Genomic DNA, 20,147 nt, shown 5'->3' with positions numbered 1-20,147 from the left:
TTGTTGTTTGTCGGGCCTGGGCTGGATTCGAACCCGCCACCTTGGTTGTACATGGCTGGTGTCTTAGCCACTTGAGCCACAGGCGCCGAGCCAATTCTTTTTTCTTTTTTAACAGACAAGTCCTGCTATGTTGCACAGGCTGGAGTGCAGGGGCTATATATATAGGTCCAGTCATTGAATAGGATGGTCTCAAACTCCCACATTCTAGCCATCTTCCTGCCTTAGCTTCCTGAGTAATTGGGCTGTCACATGCTGCTATGCCTGGCTTTCTATTCTTTTAAAAAGAAACAAAATGAGTTTGACCTAATAGTAACATAATGATATGTTTGTGTAACTTATTTTAGTGAAATATAGTCAGTAGCATGAAACGATGTGGGTTTTAAAAAAATCATTATTCATCTATGCATGTCTGTTCTGCCCACACTGATTTTATGTTCCCTCAGGACAGGAACTATGGTTTGTACTTACTTTTAATCTTCACAGTAACTAGCTTAACACACTGTGAGGACTCAGTAAATATGTATATCTCTTCCATCACCTCCTTCAAGTCTCTTTAGTATGACTTGAAGTTTGTGTAGGGGAAATGGCATTTCTAGAGCGACTCATATTAGAATCACCTGAGAAGCTAATTTTGAAAAATTATTCTTGGCTCTATCCGGACCCATTTAACTCTCTAGGTGAGAGCCTGAGCATGAGTTTTGTGGGTTTCTTTGTTGTTGTTGTTTTGAGCTCTGATTCTAATGTGAATCATTAGAATCATTAGTATTCTTTGTTCTTCCAATGTGAGGAAGGTAATTCTAATGTGAAGCCAGGGTTGAAAATCATTGTTCCAGACTACAGCAGTGGTTCTCAGCCTTGGTTTCACATTGGAATCATTTGCAGAATTTGAAAAAATATTGATTCCTTGGCTGAACCACTAAAATTCTAATTCAGTTCATCTGGGCTGCACTCTAAACATGGCGATTTTCCGCACTCCCTTAGGTGATTCTAATGTTTAGCCAAGTTTGAGAATTACTGGTCTAAAACAGAAGTTCGCAAACATCAGAATCATCAGGAGGACTTGTTAAACTAGATTCTGAGAACTAACCCCCCAAATTTCTGATTCAGCCTGTGTGGGGTGGGCCCCAAGTATCTGAATTTCCTGCATGGTTCCAGGTGATGCTACTGTGACTACTAGACTGGCACTTTGAGAACCGCTAATCTTTTGCTTCTCAAAATTTAAAATCTTTATGAACCACCTCAGAATCTTATTAAAATACAGTTCCCAAGCTAGTAGATTTGGGTAGGACTCAGAGTATGTGCATTTCTTTCATTCTTTTTTTTTTCTGTCTCCCTGGTAGAGTGCCGAGGGATCATCATAGCTCACAAGAAGCTCAAACTCTTGGGCTCTAACAATCCTCCTGCCTCAGCCTCCTAAGTACCTGGGACTACAGGTGCCAGCCATGACACCTGGCTAGTTTTTCTATTTTTAGTAGAGACAGGGTCTCACTCTCACTCAAGCTGGTCTGGAATTCTTGAGTTCAAGCAATCCCCTCTCCTCCCCCCAACGTGGCCTCCCAGAGTGCTAGGATTACAGGCATGAGCCAACCCACACCCAGCTGAATCACTGATTTTTTAATTTAGTTGTTTCACAATCTTTTTGCCATTTTGCATAGATCTGTTGATTGTACATTAGAATACACTGGAAAAATTACCTTTGAATACATGATAGCATCTTAATCATACGATGTTCAAAGGAAGGAACTGATGTAAAAACCAACACACACTAGAGGGCACCTGGATATTAGGATCAGGCTGTAACTTTGCTGGTGCCTATTCAGTGCTTACTGTTACTCATGATTTATTCAGTAGCCCAAAGTATTTGTCTGAAACTCATTACAGTTTGAGTCAATTTATGATCCACATTAGAGGAAACTGTGTTTTGAAAAATGAACTATCTCTCTATCTTGATTCTAATGTTACTTTGAAGACTGATGAAGGTGATTTAGTGTAGGTTCTGAAAAGAGCTATGAGTGCTTTATACATGTTGTTCAGATCTTCCCTTATAATGTCTTTGAAAGAAATGACAGATAGTTTACAAATGTGAATATGGAAAGCTTACTCAATCGCCTATAGCCTTCAAGACAACATAAAGCCACAGGTAGAATTCACGATTTACTCTTCAGATTAATACACCTTTGTGGTTGTTGCTAAGACAGCAGGTCAGTCAGCCCACAGATATTTACTGAGCACCAAATACATGCTAGGTACTCAGTGCTAGGAATATAACACCAAATAGGACCCCAGAGCTCCTCTCTTCAAGGAGTTTACATTCCAATCATATGACAAAGGCCAGAAACATGTAACAAAACAATTTCAGCTTCTGCTAAACACCCCACAGGAGACTGAACAAACTTTAATGAAATAATTCAGGAGTATAACTTTTTTCCTTTATTTACTTACTTTTTTTTTTTTTTGCAGGGGTATATCCTCCTTTATTTAATAAACCGAAGACTTTAATAAGTAAACTAGGATGTTTAGCCAGGTGCTCTGAGGAGACACCATCTGAGTTGAGGTGTGAATGGACAAGAGAAACAGAAAAACATGTAGGATCTGGGGGAGAGATCTGGTTTGCCCCAGCCTGGATAGCAGCATTCTTGCATAGGGTGCAACAAAATATTGTGGGAGAAAAAAAAAAAAAAAAAGGTTTGAGAGTCAGACAATTATGGATTAAATCCTAGCTTCTTGGTATTACCTATTTGAGCAAATGACTCTGAACTTTATTTTCCTCAGCTATATATGGGGTCAATTTCTGCCTTGGAGGGTTATCTGAAGAATTTATGCAAAGCTCCTAACATGTGGAAGACACTCGGTAAAAGCCTATTATTACCACAAGACTTTCTGTAAGCCACGGGAAAAGAAAAGAATCCATCCAGGGAATCGGCCCTTCTAACCAGCTTTCTCTCCTTTTTTGAAACAGAGTCTCACTCTGTCACTCTGGGTGGCATGCTGTGGCATCATAGCACACAGGAACCTCAGACTCTTGAGCTTGAACAATCCTCTTGCCTCAGCCTCCCAAATAGCTGTGACTACAAGTGTGAGCCACTTTGCCCATGTAGTTTTTTTATTTTTAGTAGAGCTGGGTCTCACTCCTGCTCAGGCTGGTCTCCAACTCCTGAGCTCAATCTACCTGCCTCAGTGTCCCAGAGTGCTAGGATTATAGGTGTGAGTCACCACACCTGGCCTGCCTTCTCTCATTTTAGGTTATAATGCCTCAAAATGAAAGAGGTATAATTAAGATAGAATAAGAACAAAGTGTAGCCAAAAGAATAACACCACCTATATGCCCTTGTAGCCCACTCCATGAAACTCTCAAAGGGGGTCTTCCCAGGCACGCTTCACATCTGCGTGCTGTTCCTTGAGGGTCCCCAATCAAGCAGACACTGCCCCATGCATTACAGAACCTTACAATCTTATATTCAACTAGTTGGCAATTGAACAATTACATCAGCTTCAACTGCTGTTTCAAATATTTACACTTCATGACAAAGAACTTATAATTTGGAATCACATATTTGGTACTTTGGTTTTTGAAATAAAATACCACAGCATTATTCTTTCAACACTTACCTTCCTCAATTCTGTTTTCTCCACTGCCTTCACTGTGATCTTCATGGATACCCAAGTGATCATATCTGTATGCCATCTAGTGTGTCTTCCTGTTATCTTCAAGACAAAATCCTGGATTAGTCCCTCACTGCACCCTATCCTGCAGCCATACGCAGGAATTCCTTGGGCCCAAACCCAGCATTTCCGCTGGGCCTTTCTCTGTTAGGCAGATGGATGAGCTACTCCTTCCTCATTTGTCTGCTTGGGAAAACTTTACCTCCTTTTGAGAAATGTCTCTGCCTTTATGAAAATTTTCTGAGTATCTCCCTCCCACTCCTCCCCCATACCTGAACACCTACCACAGAACACAGAAGACCACACTCCCTGTTTTGTTGTGTCTGTTTATCTTTACGTGACACATGACTGTGAGCTCTTCAAAGTGGTGTGGCTGTTTATCTCTGAATTCCAAGAGCTTGGCTTACCGTAATTATTAGCTACGTGGTTGACAGAGAAGTGTAAGGTTTTGTTTGTTTGTTTGTTTTTGAGACAGAGTCTCACTTTGTCGCCCTCAGTAGAGTGCTGTAGCGTCACAGCTCACAGCAACCTCCAACTCTTGGGCTCAAGCAATCCTCTTGCCTCAGCCTCCCGAGCACCTGGGACCACAAGGCCCCGGCTAATTTTTAGAGACGGGGTCTCGCTCTGGCTCAGGCAGGTCTCGACCCTGTCAGTTCCGGCAATACACCTCCTCGGCCTCCCAGGGGGATAGAAAGGTAATTTTTAAATACGTGGTCTTTGTTCCAAGATAAAATAAAGGAGGAGGGGAGGGATGGCTCACCTGAGGCGCCTCACGGAGGCTGACGAGAGCCTGGGGCATCGTGGGCGCGCGGTGCATGCTGGGGCCGCCCAGTCACGCCGGGCCTGACTTACGCCCAAAGCGCGGGAGGACGAGCGTACGGCTCCCGAGAGGGGGTTTGACCCCCGGAATGAAGCGAAGTGAAGCGTGGTGGCTTCCGAAGTACCGACTCCTGCCGTAGCCTGGGCTTCCATTGAAACCACCCTTCCCCTAATGCAGACTCCCGCCCGAAGGGTCACAACAGCCCGGTCCCCGCCCGGCGGGCTTGGCTTTCTGTGGATCGCTTGTCCTGCTGGCCACCGCTTCCCAGCTCTGACTTGGACAAGTGACGTGACCCTCCAGAAACCTGACTTCAAGTTTACAAAAATTAAAAAGGCCGTCGACATTGCAAATAGACTAGAGAGAAGTGAAAACAAATCTGAAGATGAAGGCGTTTCAGACCATTTGCAGGCCCCTCCGAAGTTCAAAGGGGTTTCCCGTGAAACCTGTTGCCCTTGTGGGTTTCGCTACTCTGTTATTTATGTGGCCGGAAGAAAAAAGTGAACCCATATGAAAAAGTGGACCAAGAAAAATAGTCTCATGTCGTACAGTCTGTCTTGTCATTCAGAGGCCTTGTGCATACCCCAGAATCATTGCTCAGAGAAGTTGCTTTACTCTGTGGACCTGTGTGTAAGCGAAAACCCCCAAAGCAAGAAGAGGAGCAGAGTTCCACCAATTGGTTTCCTATCTTCAATCCAGAGGAAAGTGTTAAACCAAATGCAAGTGATCCTTCAATTCCTTTGAAAATCCCTTTGCAAAGGAATGTGATACCAGGCGTAACCCAAATCCTTAAGCAGACCATGAGAAAACAACAGACTTTCTATTTGGAGAGGTGGAAACGGTGAGTGATTCTGAAATTGGGAGAAGATGGCTTTAGAGAATATACTTCAAGTAACTGAATTCTAGTTCTGTATAGTCACTGTTTTCTAGAATATAGAGCACTGTGTCAGAAGAATGAGGTTTTTAAAAAACTTACTGGTGAAGAATTACTTTCAAATAATGTAAGAGTAATTAGCATTAAATAGAATTTAATGTGTGTTAACTAACTAACTTAACCCACATGACAGGCCCATGAAGCATAAATACTGTTATCCCCATTTTACAGATGAAATTGAAGGACAGAGATCAAATAATTCAACTAAAGGACACAGAAAATGCATTTGTTTTATAAGCTATAGATGTAATGTTAGAATTGCTTGTTTTCCTTGACTATGAAAAAGGTCACCTGAAAACAGAATTCTAGGTTTTTGCTAAACACTCTGTTCAGAATCTAGTAAATACCCATTGCTCTGCTTAACAGTATTCCAAGGAATCCTGTAATCTAGACTTTCATGTTTATGGTCATGTGTTAAAAATTTTAAGGAGGCTCTTAATTCTGTGAAAGTAGAAAATAAACTACAAAATATATATTTTTACAAGAGAGATGGTCCCACAAAGACTTGGATAACATACTTTTCACCTTCACCCCAGGGAAATTTAAGAGGGAGAGATGAAAATCTTGAATCTGGTTACATCGAAAGTGTCCAACATATTCTGAAAGATGTCAGTGGAGTGTGAGCCCTTGAAAGTGGCTCAACATGAAACCTTAAAATATACAGGTCTGCTGGACTGTGTGGCTGAATATCAGTTCATTGTGGCTTAATTGTGGTGGCTTACAAAGACAAATCACCTGCCCCCTCACATGTCTTGGATGCAGAGCTTTGTTCCCACTGCTGGGCCAAGTGCCTTCTTCAACTAGAAGAATATACAGGAAAGAATAGGGATGAGAAAATGCAGAAAATAGATTAGGGAGCAGGACGCCATTGGGAACATTCAGCAATTTGGGGAGATATATTGCTGTTTACTGCAATCCAGAAACATATGTAGGTGCTACCAGATCTGAGTGCCGCATTAACACAAGTGGAAGTATTAATTTGTTGAAATGTATTGCTACCAAAAAGACTGAAAAGCTAGGAAAGTCTAGATTTAAGGAGCCAGACTTGAGCACGTAGAATAACAACCATGCTTACCTCTGTTATTGGCCTGAAAAGAGGGCAAGCAGGGTGGGCAGTCATATTGGCAGTTATACTCCCTGGTAGCCAGGCTCCAGTTTGCAAATCATAATTGTAGGTGTCTTAGTAGCTTATTCTGGTGTGAGTGAGAGGATCATGTGCATAGAGAAAATTTGTTGTCTGTAGAATTTTTCAGCTATAGAGGAATAATAATAAAATTCCTTAATTTTTTTCTATGTTTGATAGGTAATAAAAATTACTAGTTTCATTGGGTTTGGGAAACTTACATAAGTGCCCATTATCGCCCTGGGAGGGTTTCCTGTTTTATGGAGGGAGTCGGTTAGCATTTAAATTACATTTGCTGACTTAAAAATAGTAGGTTGCTACAATGACTTTTTTTCTTTTCTTAGCCATTATTTATGAGAAATAAAATACAAGAAATGAATAAAAAATAAAATAAGGGACGAATCCAAACTTGTGCTATTGACTTAAACACTGGTATTTGAAGTCAAAAGGCCCATTGAGCCCCATTATTGCTGGAGCCATTTATTACTCTAGCAAATCACAAAATCTTGCTGAGCCTTATTTTTACTCATCAAAGGAAGGTTACAAATATTGACCTTATTCCACAGATTCAAGATTATTGGGATAATCAACTGACATACCATATATGAAAGCTTTTTATAATCATATATCCCTATATAAATGTAAGTCATATTTACTAGTGAATGTTTGGTTTGAATATACAGTCAGTCTCCTAGTGGATAAGGTTACTACCTAAGTGACAAATTACTCTTTTCCATAGTTTTAAATTTAGTGAAACTTAGGGTTGTCTATAATATTAAGCTTTCCCTTATTTAAATCATGGTCATCTTTTTGTTGTTATATTTAGTTAGAAACCTAGTACTCTTTTTTACAAACTTCCAGTTTGGTGGTCCTTTTTTTTTTTCGCAGTTTTTGGCCGGGGCTCGGTTTGAACCCACCACCTTTGGCATATGGGGCCAGCACTCTATTCCTTTGAGCCACAGGCACCGCCCATGGTGGTCCTTTTTGAATTCCACCTATCCCTATAGAATAAGAACTCTGGAGATGTACATTGATTGATACATTTTCTTATTCTTCCCTGCACCACTATGGCAAGAGCACTTACTTTGGACAGTAGATTTCAATTGAACCTTATGATTTTTCAATATAAGACATTTCTTAAGGCATCTTTCTTACCCGCACTATCCAGCATTTAGTTGCTTAAACTACCAATCTGTATGATCTGTAAAGTGGATACTTCATTAACTCAACATTATTGAAGAGGGATCCATAAAAAACTACTTTCCACATGAATAAAGCATGCCCTTTGGAAACCCCGAAATTTAACATAATTAAATGTTTTTAAGGATAGCTTTCAAAAAAATCTATCTAGGGTAACTGATAACTCTGCGATATCGTATACAGGGTATGGTGCTCCATTCTGTAGTAAAGACCAAAGCTGTGGTGATGTGAATGAGTCTGTGCCTCTTAAATGACCCAGACTGCTGTGAGTCTGTGGTCATTTCATGTCTCTGTCAGTGCATCTGAACACAAGCTGCTTATGGCTTATAACTCTCTCATGTTATAGAGAATAAGAGGCAGACATGTAAATAGTACCAAGTGAAAACTGCTATACTCGTATGGATAAAGTCCCAAAGGAACCCAGAAGAAAAAGTACCTAAGTCTGTCCAGGGAAATGAGAGAGGGCTTCACAGAAGAGGAAATCATCAAACTGATTTTTTTCTCTTTTTTTGAGAGAACATCTCACTCTGTCACCCTAGGTAGAGTGCCATGGCCTCAGCCTAGCTCACAGCAACCTAAAACTCCTGGGTTCAAGTGATCCTCCTGCTTCAGCCTCCCGAGTAGCTGGGACCACAGGCACATGCCACCCATGCCCAGTTAATTTTTCTTTTTTTGGTAGAGACAAGGTCTCACTTTGCTCAGGCTGGTCTCGAACTCCTGAGCTCCTGTGACCCTCCCTCTTCAGCCTCCCAGAGTGGTCGGATTACAGGTGTAGCCACCACGCTCAGCCCACACTGATTCTTTGAAGAAGTAGACGCTAACTGGTGGAGGTGAGTCAGAAAGGCATTACAGGCAGAGGGAGCTGTGCAATGGTAAAAAGTCATGTAGAAAACTGTCACTGGGGCAGGAACCTTGATGCTTCTAGGCAGGAACTGGTAGTTGGCCAATTAAATCAAAGATCTCATGGAAGTAGAGAACAGAATGATAGTTACCAGAAGCTGGAAAGGGGTTTGGAGGGGGGAGAAGAGAGGTCAGTTAATGGATACAAACATACGGTTAGACAGAAGGAGTAAGTTCTAGTGTCCACTAGCAGAGGAGGGTGACTGCAGTTAACAACAGTGTGTTGTGTATTTCAAAGTAGCTAGAACAGAGGACTGGAAATGTTCTCAGCACATAGATATGACAAATACTCAAGTTGCTGGATACCCCCACATACCCTGATTTGATAAGTACACATTCTACGCATACAACAAAATGTCATATGTAGCCTATAAATATGAACAAACATTACGTAGCAGATGTGAAAAACAATAACTACGTGCCATAACTATTTGACTTTCACTGAAAGTGTATAAATGTACATTAATTGATTCACCGTGTTTTTTTGCTGAGGGACCAAGGTCTCTTTGTCAGGGAGCATCCTGTGGACTGGAGTTTCACACTGCATCAGTCTGAGAGCATCTATGATACGCGGTTTTAATTTCTTGAAAGCAAAGTGAAAACTTAAAAAGCCTTTAGAAGCCATCTTGGAACATAATCTCTAGGTTTTTGTGAACATTTCCTCTAATCCTTTACAGTCCCCCCTCCCACCTGTTATTTTGCCATTTGCTTTTATTAAGTCATTCTAAATCATATAACTTAGTTTTCCGCTCTCTAGTTGCATCTCTCAGATTTCTCCAGATGACCTAATCTTTGAGTAGATTTTGTGATTTTAATAACATGCACAACAGGAATAAACAGGTTCGGGAACAAATGTAAAGGATTCATGGTAAACATACAAGGCAACTAGCAGAAGCACCGAGGCATACTAGAGAGAGCTACCAGCTCTGAGCAGTCAGCTGTGGCCTCAGGTATGAGATGTTCAAGAAGGACTGGAAAGTGTCACTCAATCCAGTGAGTGAGTTAGGGAGAAGGTAGATAGTGCTGTAGTTGAAGATGGCTGGATTGTGAGGCTGAGAGTGTGGGTAATTAGGCCAGAGGAACTGGCAAGTGCCTTTCAGGTAGGCTGCTGTATACATTATTTTAAAGCAGAAGCTCTCAGAATGTGTTCCCCAGACCAGGGGAACAACCTCACCTGGGAACTTAATACAAGTGCAAATTCTTACACCCCTCCCAGACCTCCTGAATCAGAAAATCTGGGGTGAGGCCCAGCAGTCTGTTTTAACAAGCCTTCAGAGAGATTCCGATACATGCTTAGGTTTTATAACCTCTGTGCCGAAGAGTTGAGCCCTTCTTGTAATTGATACAGAGTCATCAAATTTTAGTAATGCAGTAATCTGAGTATAATGTATGTGAGCTTTGTGGCCAATGATTTTTTTTTTAAATCTCTACTGTGACTGTTCAGAAGTCACACATGTTTTTAGTTTGTTATAGAGAGTTCATATTGCTGCATAATCAACCTTCCTGTAAGTGACACGAGGTATTCCTAAAACTCGCTTTCACGTACTTGAAAATGGCCAGTTACTTCACTCATTATCATGTATTTAGTGAGAGCTTATCAGGAGTCAGGCATGGTCACAGGTGCTTGGGATACATCACTGAAGAAAACGGACAAAAATCCCAGCCCTCTTGAAGCTGACTTGGAGATGGACAATAGACAAAATAGATAAATTAGTGTATTAGGACGTGGCAGGTGCTATGGGTCAGGAGGGAAGGAGAGACAGGAAACAGAGCAGAACTGGTGAGGATCGCCCAAGTGGTGGGAAATTACAGTTTCCAATAGGCCACGGGGCAGGGGCTCCCTGAGAAGGATATAAAGGAGGTGAGTGGGAGGTATACCAGGCAGATATTTGGGGACAGCAGATACCTGGAAGGGGGAGGAGCAGTCACAGCCCACTCACCTCGGGGGCTAAAGGGCTGGTGGGGGAGGGAAGGGGATGGAAGGTGAGGCCCTGTTTTCACCTAATTTTGTTGATAGTTGGCTAGTTGGCTTTAATATAAAACACAAATCTAAGTGGATAAGCAAGTAGCTTATAGGCATTCTGATATAAATGTGAAGTTCTGCGAGCAACATGGACTGATCTTTTCATTCATCCATGTTTTGAGCTACTGCCTAGCACAGGCCGGTAGCACCCCGAGCTGGTACAACACGGCCATTCTGCACTCCCTCCTTTCTCCTGCCATCCTGGAACTTACAGTCCAGAGGGGAAAACAATCACCAGGATGCTACTTGTTACAGAAGGGAAGGGAAGTACAATGTACTGAGGCCAGGAGCTCAGGGGCAGCCCTTGGTATCAGGGATGGCTTCCTGGAGGAAGTTATATTTCAGCCAATGCTGGAACAGGGAACGAGGATGGGTCAGAATAAGTGAAGGGAAGGGAAATCTCCAGCCCGTGTTCCATCAGCAAACTGAAAGGAGAACCAGGAGGAGGGGAGGGAGCCACAGGAGCAGGGGACAGAAGCCCAGGGCTTGAAGGCCTCTGACAACTGAGGGCAGCGGCAAAGCATGGAAGGATTTTTAAGTAGGTGACTGACAACTAGTTGGCAGGTTTTTAAACCTCATGTATCTTACACTGAAAACGATTATAGAAAATTCACAGGCTTCAGTGTCATCAAATTCTTATTGAACATGTACATGACATGTTCTACAGGACTGGGAAAGTGGCCAATATTTCCTGTGTTTAGTCTGTAAATAGCTGAATCATACACACCTTTGGATAATTAAAACAGCTGTGCTAAGTATCAGTGCTGCAGACTGACAACGGCCGACTACGTGGATTGTGAAGCCTCAGCCTCTTTTGCAGCCCACGTAGAAATACACGTGCTGACCTGAGCAGGCATAAAGCAACACAGCCACACCTTTTAGAAGTAGGATGGGGAGATAAAGGCCTCACATCACTCATTAATAAACCCACGTTAATAAAGAAATGCTCACCAAATCCACTGATTGTGCCTAGAAGAGAGAGACTAAAGAACAGATGTGTTGGCATGACGGGTAAGCACACACTACATTCATCAATCAAACTCTTTGGCCTATTTAATTCGGGTATGTGCTAAGAGAACGTGCCATCAAAGAAGAGAAACAAAAGACCTAATAAATTAATACGGGACTCCCCACAACATTTAAACATAAGGTCAGTAGTAAAAACAGAATATAAAAGAAAAGAGGCAAAACCTCCAGGGATAGCAGAACTTAGTGGCCACATGCTTATTTACCCACGTTTCACTGTGTATCAACGCAGATCCACTAATTCACATATAGCTCTCAGTAAAGCATCAACTTCTTTTTTTTTTTTTTTTTTGGTGCTGTCTGATTCTCTAAGAACCTGATGAGCTTCTTTGAGAGAGAAGTAGCAGCCCAATCTAGCTCAGCTGTACTCAATCTGAGTTGCTTTCCTACCTACAAACCCTCACTTCAAAGCAAGGAACATAATGTACAATTTTTTAATGGCTCTAGACCCAGGCACTCAGACTCTCTGCTCTGCGCCTTACCTCAGTGTAAACACCTAATCAAGATTGCCTGCGCTTCAACAATAGCAGCCAAATGCAATTCGAGAACCACAAGCCTTTGAAGTCCTCCCTGCAAAGGCCGGTTTTCTAGTCTGGGATAATGACATGCCATGATTGCTGTCTTTGTTGTATCTTTTCAGTAGAGAAGCAATTATAGGCCCCAATTTAACAGAATAGACATTACACAGCTTATGATGCTCAAAATGCAATTTCATTTGATCATTTTCTCAATTTGATTGGTATTAATAGAATAGTTCACAAAAAAAAAAAAAATAGCTGGCAGAGGTTGCGTCCCATTCCACTTTCAAAGAGATAATGTAGAAGTATGCTTTACTGGCCCAGAGACTCTCACAGGCATGATTCAGCCTCTGAGTTCCACCAACACAGCCAGTAGAGGGAAATACTGTACCTTCTATGCTCTCTGGGAAAGGAAGCATGAGATGCTATCTTTTTATGTATGTTATCTTTTATGTATGTGTGCATGTATGTATGTGTGTATTGAGGCAGAATCCCGCTTTGTTGCCCCAGGCTAGAGTGCTGTGGCATCAGCTCACAGAAACCTCAGACTCCTGGGTTCAAGTGATTCTCCTGTGTCAGCCTCCTGACTAGCTGGGACTACAGGCATCTGCTATAATGCCTGGCTAGTTTTTCTATCTTTTCAATCGGGACATCCCTAAAGCAGGGGACAGGCTCACAGACATGTTCTTGTGGCACTTCTCAAGGCGATTGTGTTTGTGGATGTGGTGGAGATAGTGAAAGATGACTGGCTGCTTTTGGTAGGCTCACCCAGTCTGAATGTCCACCGTCTTTCTGGCCACCTGAAAAAAGGGGCACGTCAGTATTTTTTAAAAGCTTTCTAGGTTTTCCTAATATCTAGCTAAAAGGAAGAAGCATTGCTCTACATCATTTAAATTTACCGAGTATCAAACTACAAACTCCGCAGATCCAGAATGATATTTGGAGTAAGTGAATTAGCATAGCAGAATTGTTAAATGTGCAGGTTCTGGAATGAGACTGGCTCTTCCACTTAGTAGCTGATGGTCCAAAGCAAATTACTTAACCTCTCTGTACCTTCATTATCTCATTTGCAAAAAGGGGATAATAATACATACATACTTCAGAAGGCTATTGTGAAGATTAACTGGTAAATTATACACTAGGAGCTGAGGACTGCTACCAGCATGCCATGAGCATCAAGTGTCTAATAAATATTGTGATTTCTGTTGTTGTTGTCATCATCTTGGAGTATAGTGCTATTTTGTGGCATTTCTATTGGCGTGATCAAACATTACTTGCACCATCTGGTTTATGTACCTATTCTAAAATCAAGACCCCTGAGTATGTATTGAGTATTTAAACTAAGTAGTTTGACCTCAAAGTCCTGCTTCTCCCTTCAGGCCTGCAAGAGAAAACATTTGGAGTGGTCCTCCTTTCTTACTTCTCTGAAGCTGTGTTTCCAGCTTATTTTATTATTTTTATTATTACTTTAACCACTGTGCAGGGTTTTAACTGTTTGCTCGTTCCCATTTTCCTTGGGAACAATCCAGGTCCTTGAGGACTGACGAGATGAACCCTTGAAATTAACTGAAAATTCAACTAAAACCCAGCCCTGCAGGGCCTCTGTCTAGAGTGCACGGATCTGAGTGGCATGGCTTTATGACTATCAGATGAATTCACTTAACATGCTGTATGTGTTTTACCCACCCAGATCTCCTACCCCATCAGAGTAACTGACCAGACGCCCATTCAGAATGCCAACGAGATTGAAAATGCTGCCATCGATCCTGAAGACAAATGGCATCAAAGAGCACAGCAGCTAAAGGTTACCTGCTAGATTGCATTTTAAGTGTGTTTCCAGTGATACTGCTGGATACAAGTGATGCTTGGGGGACCGAGTTCTTATCACTTAAGGGTTCATTTTTATGCCTGAGAGTAGAGACCCACCTTCCTATGAGTGAGACTGGCTTCTGCCCAGGGGAAGAAGGTCAGCTAACCAGTCCTACCTCTTCTTCCAAAGGTTCTGTCACATAGAAGAAAATCATATCTTGCCTTAAACATATAAAGTTAAAATCCCTCACAGAGGGAACGGATGAGGGAAAATGCAGGAAAAAGTCATAGTTCCAAAGTATTATTCAATTCTGTGCTGCCTCTCGAGTCTGTTTCCGGAGTCAGCAGTTACGTATGATGCTTGGGTGAAGGGAAGACTATCCCTGAAAATGGGTGAGAATCCTCAGAGCCTCACTCAACAATCATTCTTAGAATGTGAATGCTTACCAGGTAGTCATTTAACATGGCAACCACCCTTTTTGCCATGGATTTACTACTTTGAAATCATAAACCTGATTTCAGGAAAGCTTTCTCTGAAATTGTCACCACTGACTGTTTTTCTGGAAGAAACAGAAAAACACCAGCAGTGGATTTTTTCTTGAACTGGTGTATGCATTTATGGGGAGTCACTCCTGGACCAGGTTTGATCCTTACTTAGGAAGGGATGAGACCTTTGATATTACCAAGCCCATAGAGCCTGCTGACATTATCAGATAAAACCCTGTACAGTGGTTAAAGTAATAATAAAAATAACAAAGTTTATTCCCGCTTCAGAGAAGGCAGAAAGGAGGACCACTCCAAATTATTTCTCTTTCTGCCCAGCGGCCTGCAGACTTCTCTTAAGAGATGTGAAAAAAAAAGAAAAACATGGTGGCACTTGTGGCTCAAAGGAGTAGGGCGCCGGCTCCATATACCGGAGGTGGTGGGTTCAAACCCAGCCCTGGCCAAAATAAAAAACTGAAAAAAAGAAAAACAGAAATTCACCCAGAGTTTCCTGAAAGTTGATGGGACAGGAAGGGGGCAGAAAGGGGGGGTTGCAACCCAGGAATTAAGAAGAAAAGGACTGAAAGTTCTCATGCAGTGGGACACAGAGAACAGACAGGGCCACACCCAGCCCTGATAGAGAGCCCAGGAGAGCTGGCCAACAGGATCTGGAGGGCAAAGGAAATATTTACAGGCTTATCCTGCTTTATGGCGATGGGCTGTCAGAAGACATGAATTTCTGGGTCTCCACCTGCTGTTTACCTGATGTGTGACCTGGGGCGGATCTCCGCTTTCTCCAAGCTTTATGTTTCTTCTTTATTAAATGAAGGATTGGTCTAAATGATCCATCGCAGCTGCAAAAGGGTATAATTCTAAGACAGCTCATTTCTAGTTATTTAAACTATTATAGAAAACACATTTGAAACGTGTAAGATTATTGCCGACTCAGAGCTTCCCTAATTGTCACCAAGGAAAAATTATAAGATTCTCAGCCAGGGATCAGATAATAAAGGTAACATCCCCAGGCTTGATTCGTGGCATGACCCTAGACACAGGCAGTGAAAAGCCTTTTATGGAAGTAGATCATGAGAAACCCAAAAGAATGCTTCTCATCCTCTGTGGGAAGCGTAATTAATGTGCTTATAGCCACTCCTGAATAAAGACAGAGTGAAGCAAAACAGCTAAAGATTGTTAGGCCGAACTTGACAGCCACGAAGGACGGCCCCAGGGATGTTCCTCTTTCCTTCCTTAGAAAGGATGTGTGGACGGCCCCTGGCTTGCCCCCCAAACACTTCCGGCGGCCTTTCTTTTTCCTCTTCAACTACCCAAGTTCCATATCCTTCTTTTTGGTCTCTTCTCAAGTGCCACCTACTGCAGGAAGATTTCCCAGCCTCTCCCAACCTCTCCCCTGCCCCTCTCTCAGCTCCTGTTGTCTGGACCCCGCACTCAGGGCCTATCTCCGGGGTTGCTGCCTCTGTTTCTCTCGTACACACCACACTGTAATCCCAGGAAGGGGCATCATATGTTCAGCTCCTTTAGTTTCAACTTCAAAGGTTCAGAAAAAAATGAAATACCAAAATTATAAGTAATAATAGTGTGAACTATATATACACATGTAGTTTACGCATATATATTACATGGATTTGTGTGTTTATGTGTAGAATGAAAGAGAGATAAGTTTGGTGAACCTAATTAAAGATCTTTGAGAGTTCTCTGTACTAGCAATTTTTCTTTCCTTTTCTTTTCTTTTTGAGACAGAGTCTCAAACTGTCACCCTGGGTAGAGTGCTGTGGCATTACAGCTCACAGCAACCTCAGACTCTTGGGCTTAAGTGATTCTCCTGCCTCAGCCTCCCAAGTAGCTGCGACTACAGGCGCCCACCATAATGCCTGGCTATTTTTTGGTTGCATTTGTCATTGGTGCTTGGCCAGGTTCAAACCCACCACCCTAGGTGTATGTGGCTGGTGCCCTGCCGACTGAGCTACAGGCGCCTCCTATACTAGCAATTTTTCTATAAGCTGGAAATAAATTAAAAATAAAAAGGTAAAGGAAAATTGGATTTAGCCATTAAGAGGTTATTGATGCACAGAGCAGCTTCAGTGGGGTGAGGAGAGTGAGTTTGAAGGCTGGGTGTGGAGGTCAGAATGAGAGATGGCCAGTCAGGACCAGTGCAGCCTATGCTAGCAAGATACTTGGCTGTGAATTAAAAGACAGGTAGGGTTTAACCAGAGAATGGCAACAAATGAGGTTTCCTTCAATTTTTTTTCCATAGGAGAGACTTAAATATATTTATATGCTAGAAAGAATAAGAAACTAGAGCTGGGGTGAGGAAAGAGAGAAGATATGCCTGAGGTTTAAGCCTATTTCTCTTCACTTTAAAAATACTATGAATGGACGGTCATCATTTTCTATGTAAGAATCTTATACGTGCCTGGGATCTTTGCTTCAAGTCAGGAATCACTCTTGATTTAGCCTTTTCATGTAGGTCTCACTGTCCTGAATCATTTCATATTCTCCTGTGAATCTTGGTAGGTTTTTCCAATCCCACTGCAGGTGTGTTCCCAGGACTGTTTCTGGGCAGCTGGGGGGAGCGCACTGCCAAACGCATAAAATCCTTCCCAGGTATCTTAGTCCATTAGGCTGATGTAACAAAATGCCATAGGACTGAGTGGCTTATAAAGAATGGAAATTTGTTTCCTTGCAAGTTCTGGAGGCTGCGAAGTCTAAGGTCAAAATACCAGCAAATTGGGTGGCGCCTGTGGCTCAAAGGAGTAGGACACCGGTCCCGTATGCCAGAGGTGGCAGGTTTAAACCCAGCCCCAGCCAAAAACTGCAAAAAAAAAAAAAAAAAAAACCAGCAAATTCAGTGTCTGGTGAGGGCTGGCTTCCTGGTTCAGACGGTGCCTTCTCGCTGTGTCTTCTTGGGGTGGGAAGGGCGAAAGAACTCCCTTGGGCACTAGTATAAGGACCCTAATCCCATTCCAGAGGGCTGTGCCCTTCTGATCTAATCACCTCCCCAAATGCCCTGCCTTTAAATACCTGTCATCTTGGGGATTAGAACTTAACATACGAATTTGAGGAGCAAATATTCAAACGAAAGCAGCAGACAAGGAACACATTGTTAGTAGAAAAAAAGAGAAAGTTCCGCCATTACCTAAGCCTTCAAAAGAAAAAAATAGGATGTTTTCTTTCTTGCCCCTCTAAAATAATTCATGACTTTCCAGACAAGAAAAAGGTACTGATAGCATCAAAGGTACGTAAGACCTTTCACTACTTAACATGCAAGTCCTTACAATCACGTCCTAAGCAATCTTCCCACCTTCCCACTTTGGTTTTGCCTCCAACAATATCACTTGATCTGTGCTTCTTTTATTACCTGAACACAGAGCTCTTCCCTCCCGATGGAAATCAGAGCCAATGAATGGCTGTGCGCAAAATTGTCTCGCTATTACCAGGTGGAATCGATAACCCAAGTTCAAAGTACCCAAGTACCCAAGTACAAAGTTTTATTATTCACAAACACACAGGAAAAGCAGAATGCGAGAGAAGCTTCTCGACATCAGAGCTCATCTTGCTGCCCAGGCACAACTCTCAGGACTCCGTGGTTGAGTGGGGTTAACTAAGGACAAGAGTGACTTTTGTGTTAAAGCAGATGAACTTTTGGGTTGAGGTCATAGCATGCATTCCCCTTTCTGCTTGTGACATATGGACAAGAGAAGCAGCCAGGCACTGCCTTTCACAGGGTTGGGGCAAACTCCCCTTGGATGGGTCAGTATGGAGTCCCCCATGCTAATGCTGAGTGTGCCGTGAAGACCTACCGCCATGAAGCAGTTATTCCGAGTGCCTGTAGTCTGTACTGACTACCAGCATTGGCGACAAAAGAACCCCAGTGAGAACAGGAGGGAATAGAGGATTTCAGTGCTGATGGAGATTAAATCGCCCGAGAATGGCTTTGTATATTAACTTCAGGGAACTCAGGTCTTGCCACCTAAAGAGTGACACCTGATGTCCAATTGTAGGGTAGTAAATCTTCAGTAAACCACAGATCTCAAGTAGGCTCCTCGGAAGGTGAGAAAAATCACATCAAGCCCATAAATGCCTTCCTTTCTGGGGACTGAAATGCCATCTCTGGGCACTTAGATCTATGTGAATAGCGGATTTAACACTTGAGACAATTGAAGTTTCATAAAATGATGAGTCCTTGGCCTTGTTGACAAAGCCCCCTGTGAAGAGTACCACTGTGATCTGAATTGTCAGTAGCAAAGGGAATAACGTGATTAAAATCAAGTGGTCGCCTGGAATTTCAGGGCTGGTACCCAAGAAAAGAAAAACCACTTTTTTGGTGAGAATGAGGAGAGAAAACTGGGCAAAGTACATTCAGATGGCAGCAGAAAGAGAGTTCCTGGTCCCTTATTTCTTTAGCATGTTAGAGGCTGAACAAATATTGGGAAGAAATGACATTATCAGTATTAATTAGTATTTAGAGATCATAGTAAAGAGAAGTTTCCTTGACCTTCATGAACAGGCCTATAAAACAGCCCCATCATACAAAAACAGCTGTTGTGTTTCACGAACACAACTCTGATTGTAAGACAGAAAATTTTTCCAGATTCACTGTAAGGAAGGACTCTTCTGGGGCTAGGTATCTGCAGAGACTTCTTATTCCTACTTCCCCAAGCATCTCAATACCCTGCATGGAAGGAAGACCTCTTCTTACCTGGAATACAGAAAAGAAAGTTTTTCTTTTTTTTTTTAAAGAGCACCACAGGTAAATATTTAAAATATATAGAAGCTGGCTCGGCGCCTGTAGCTCAAGCAGCTGGGATGCCAGCTACATACACCAAAGCTGGTGGGTTCAAATCCAGCCTGGGCCTGCTAAACAGCAATGACAGCTACAACCAAAAAATAGCCAGGTGTTGTGGCAGGCGCCTGTAGTCCCAGCTACTTGGGAGACTGAGGCAAGAGAATTACTTAAATCCAAGAGTTTGAGGTTGCTGTGAGCTGTGACACCAGGGCACTCTACCCAGGGCAACAGCTTGAGACTCTGTCTAATAAATAAATAAATAAATAAATAAAGTATATAGAAGCTAATCATAGCCTGGCCAATCCTGCCAAAAGTGCCAATTCCCAGGAGAACATGCTCCAAATTTTAAACTAGAAGTAATTTGGGGCTGAGCACGGCAGCTGTAACCCCAGCACTTTGGGAGGCTGAGAAGGAAGGATCACTTGTAATCAGGAGTTTAAGACCAGCCTGAGCAACAGAATGATACCCTGTCTCTACAAAAATTATCTTGGTGTGGTGGTACACGACCATAGTCCCAGCTACTTGGGAGGCTGAGGCAGGAGGATCACTTGAGCCCAGGAGTTTGAGGTTGCAGTGAGACATAACATCACTGCACTGTAGCCCAGGTGATTGAGTGAGATGACCTTGTCTCAAAACAAACAAACAAACAAAAAGTCATTGTCTTAAAAATGTAATATAAAAAGTAACATTCTGTATTACATTTTTAAATTTAATAATCTCTCAACTTTATCATTACAATGTGATTTCACTGGAAATAGACCAGCACTTAATATTATAGAGGAATAGAATGGATCTAGTGATTGTGTCAGGAAAGCGAAACAAAACCGAACTCTTACCACAATAATTT

The 20,147-nt window shown here is 42.3% G+C and overlaps 1 protein-coding gene and 1 pseudogene across 1 annotated transcript in view; both read left to right on the top strand.

Moving 5' to 3' along the window:
* The window catches only part of JHY (junctional cadherin complex regulator), a 51,171-nt gene that overhangs the window by 16,632 nt on the left and 14,392 nt on the right, over positions 1–20,147 (top strand). The window contains exon 3 of the mRNA XM_003796796.2: positions 13,895–14,008. Within this exon, the coding sequence (XP_003796844.1) occupies positions 13,895–14,008 (114 nt within the window). The remainder of the gene's footprint in view (positions 1–13,894; positions 14,009–20,147) is intronic.
* On the top strand, positions 4,866–6,268 carry LOC111727483 (annotated as a pseudogene).

This window comes from Otolemur garnettii, unplaced genomic scaffold (assembly GCF_000181295.1).
Source record: "Otolemur garnettii isolate 467f Iridium unplaced genomic scaffold, OtoGar3 scaffold00108, whole genome shotgun sequence".
NCBI lineage: Eukaryota > Metazoa > Chordata > Mammalia > Primates > Galagidae > Otolemur > Otolemur garnettii.
Note: the sequence above shows the minus strand (reverse complement) of the source record. Positions and strands in the feature narration are given on the sequence as shown.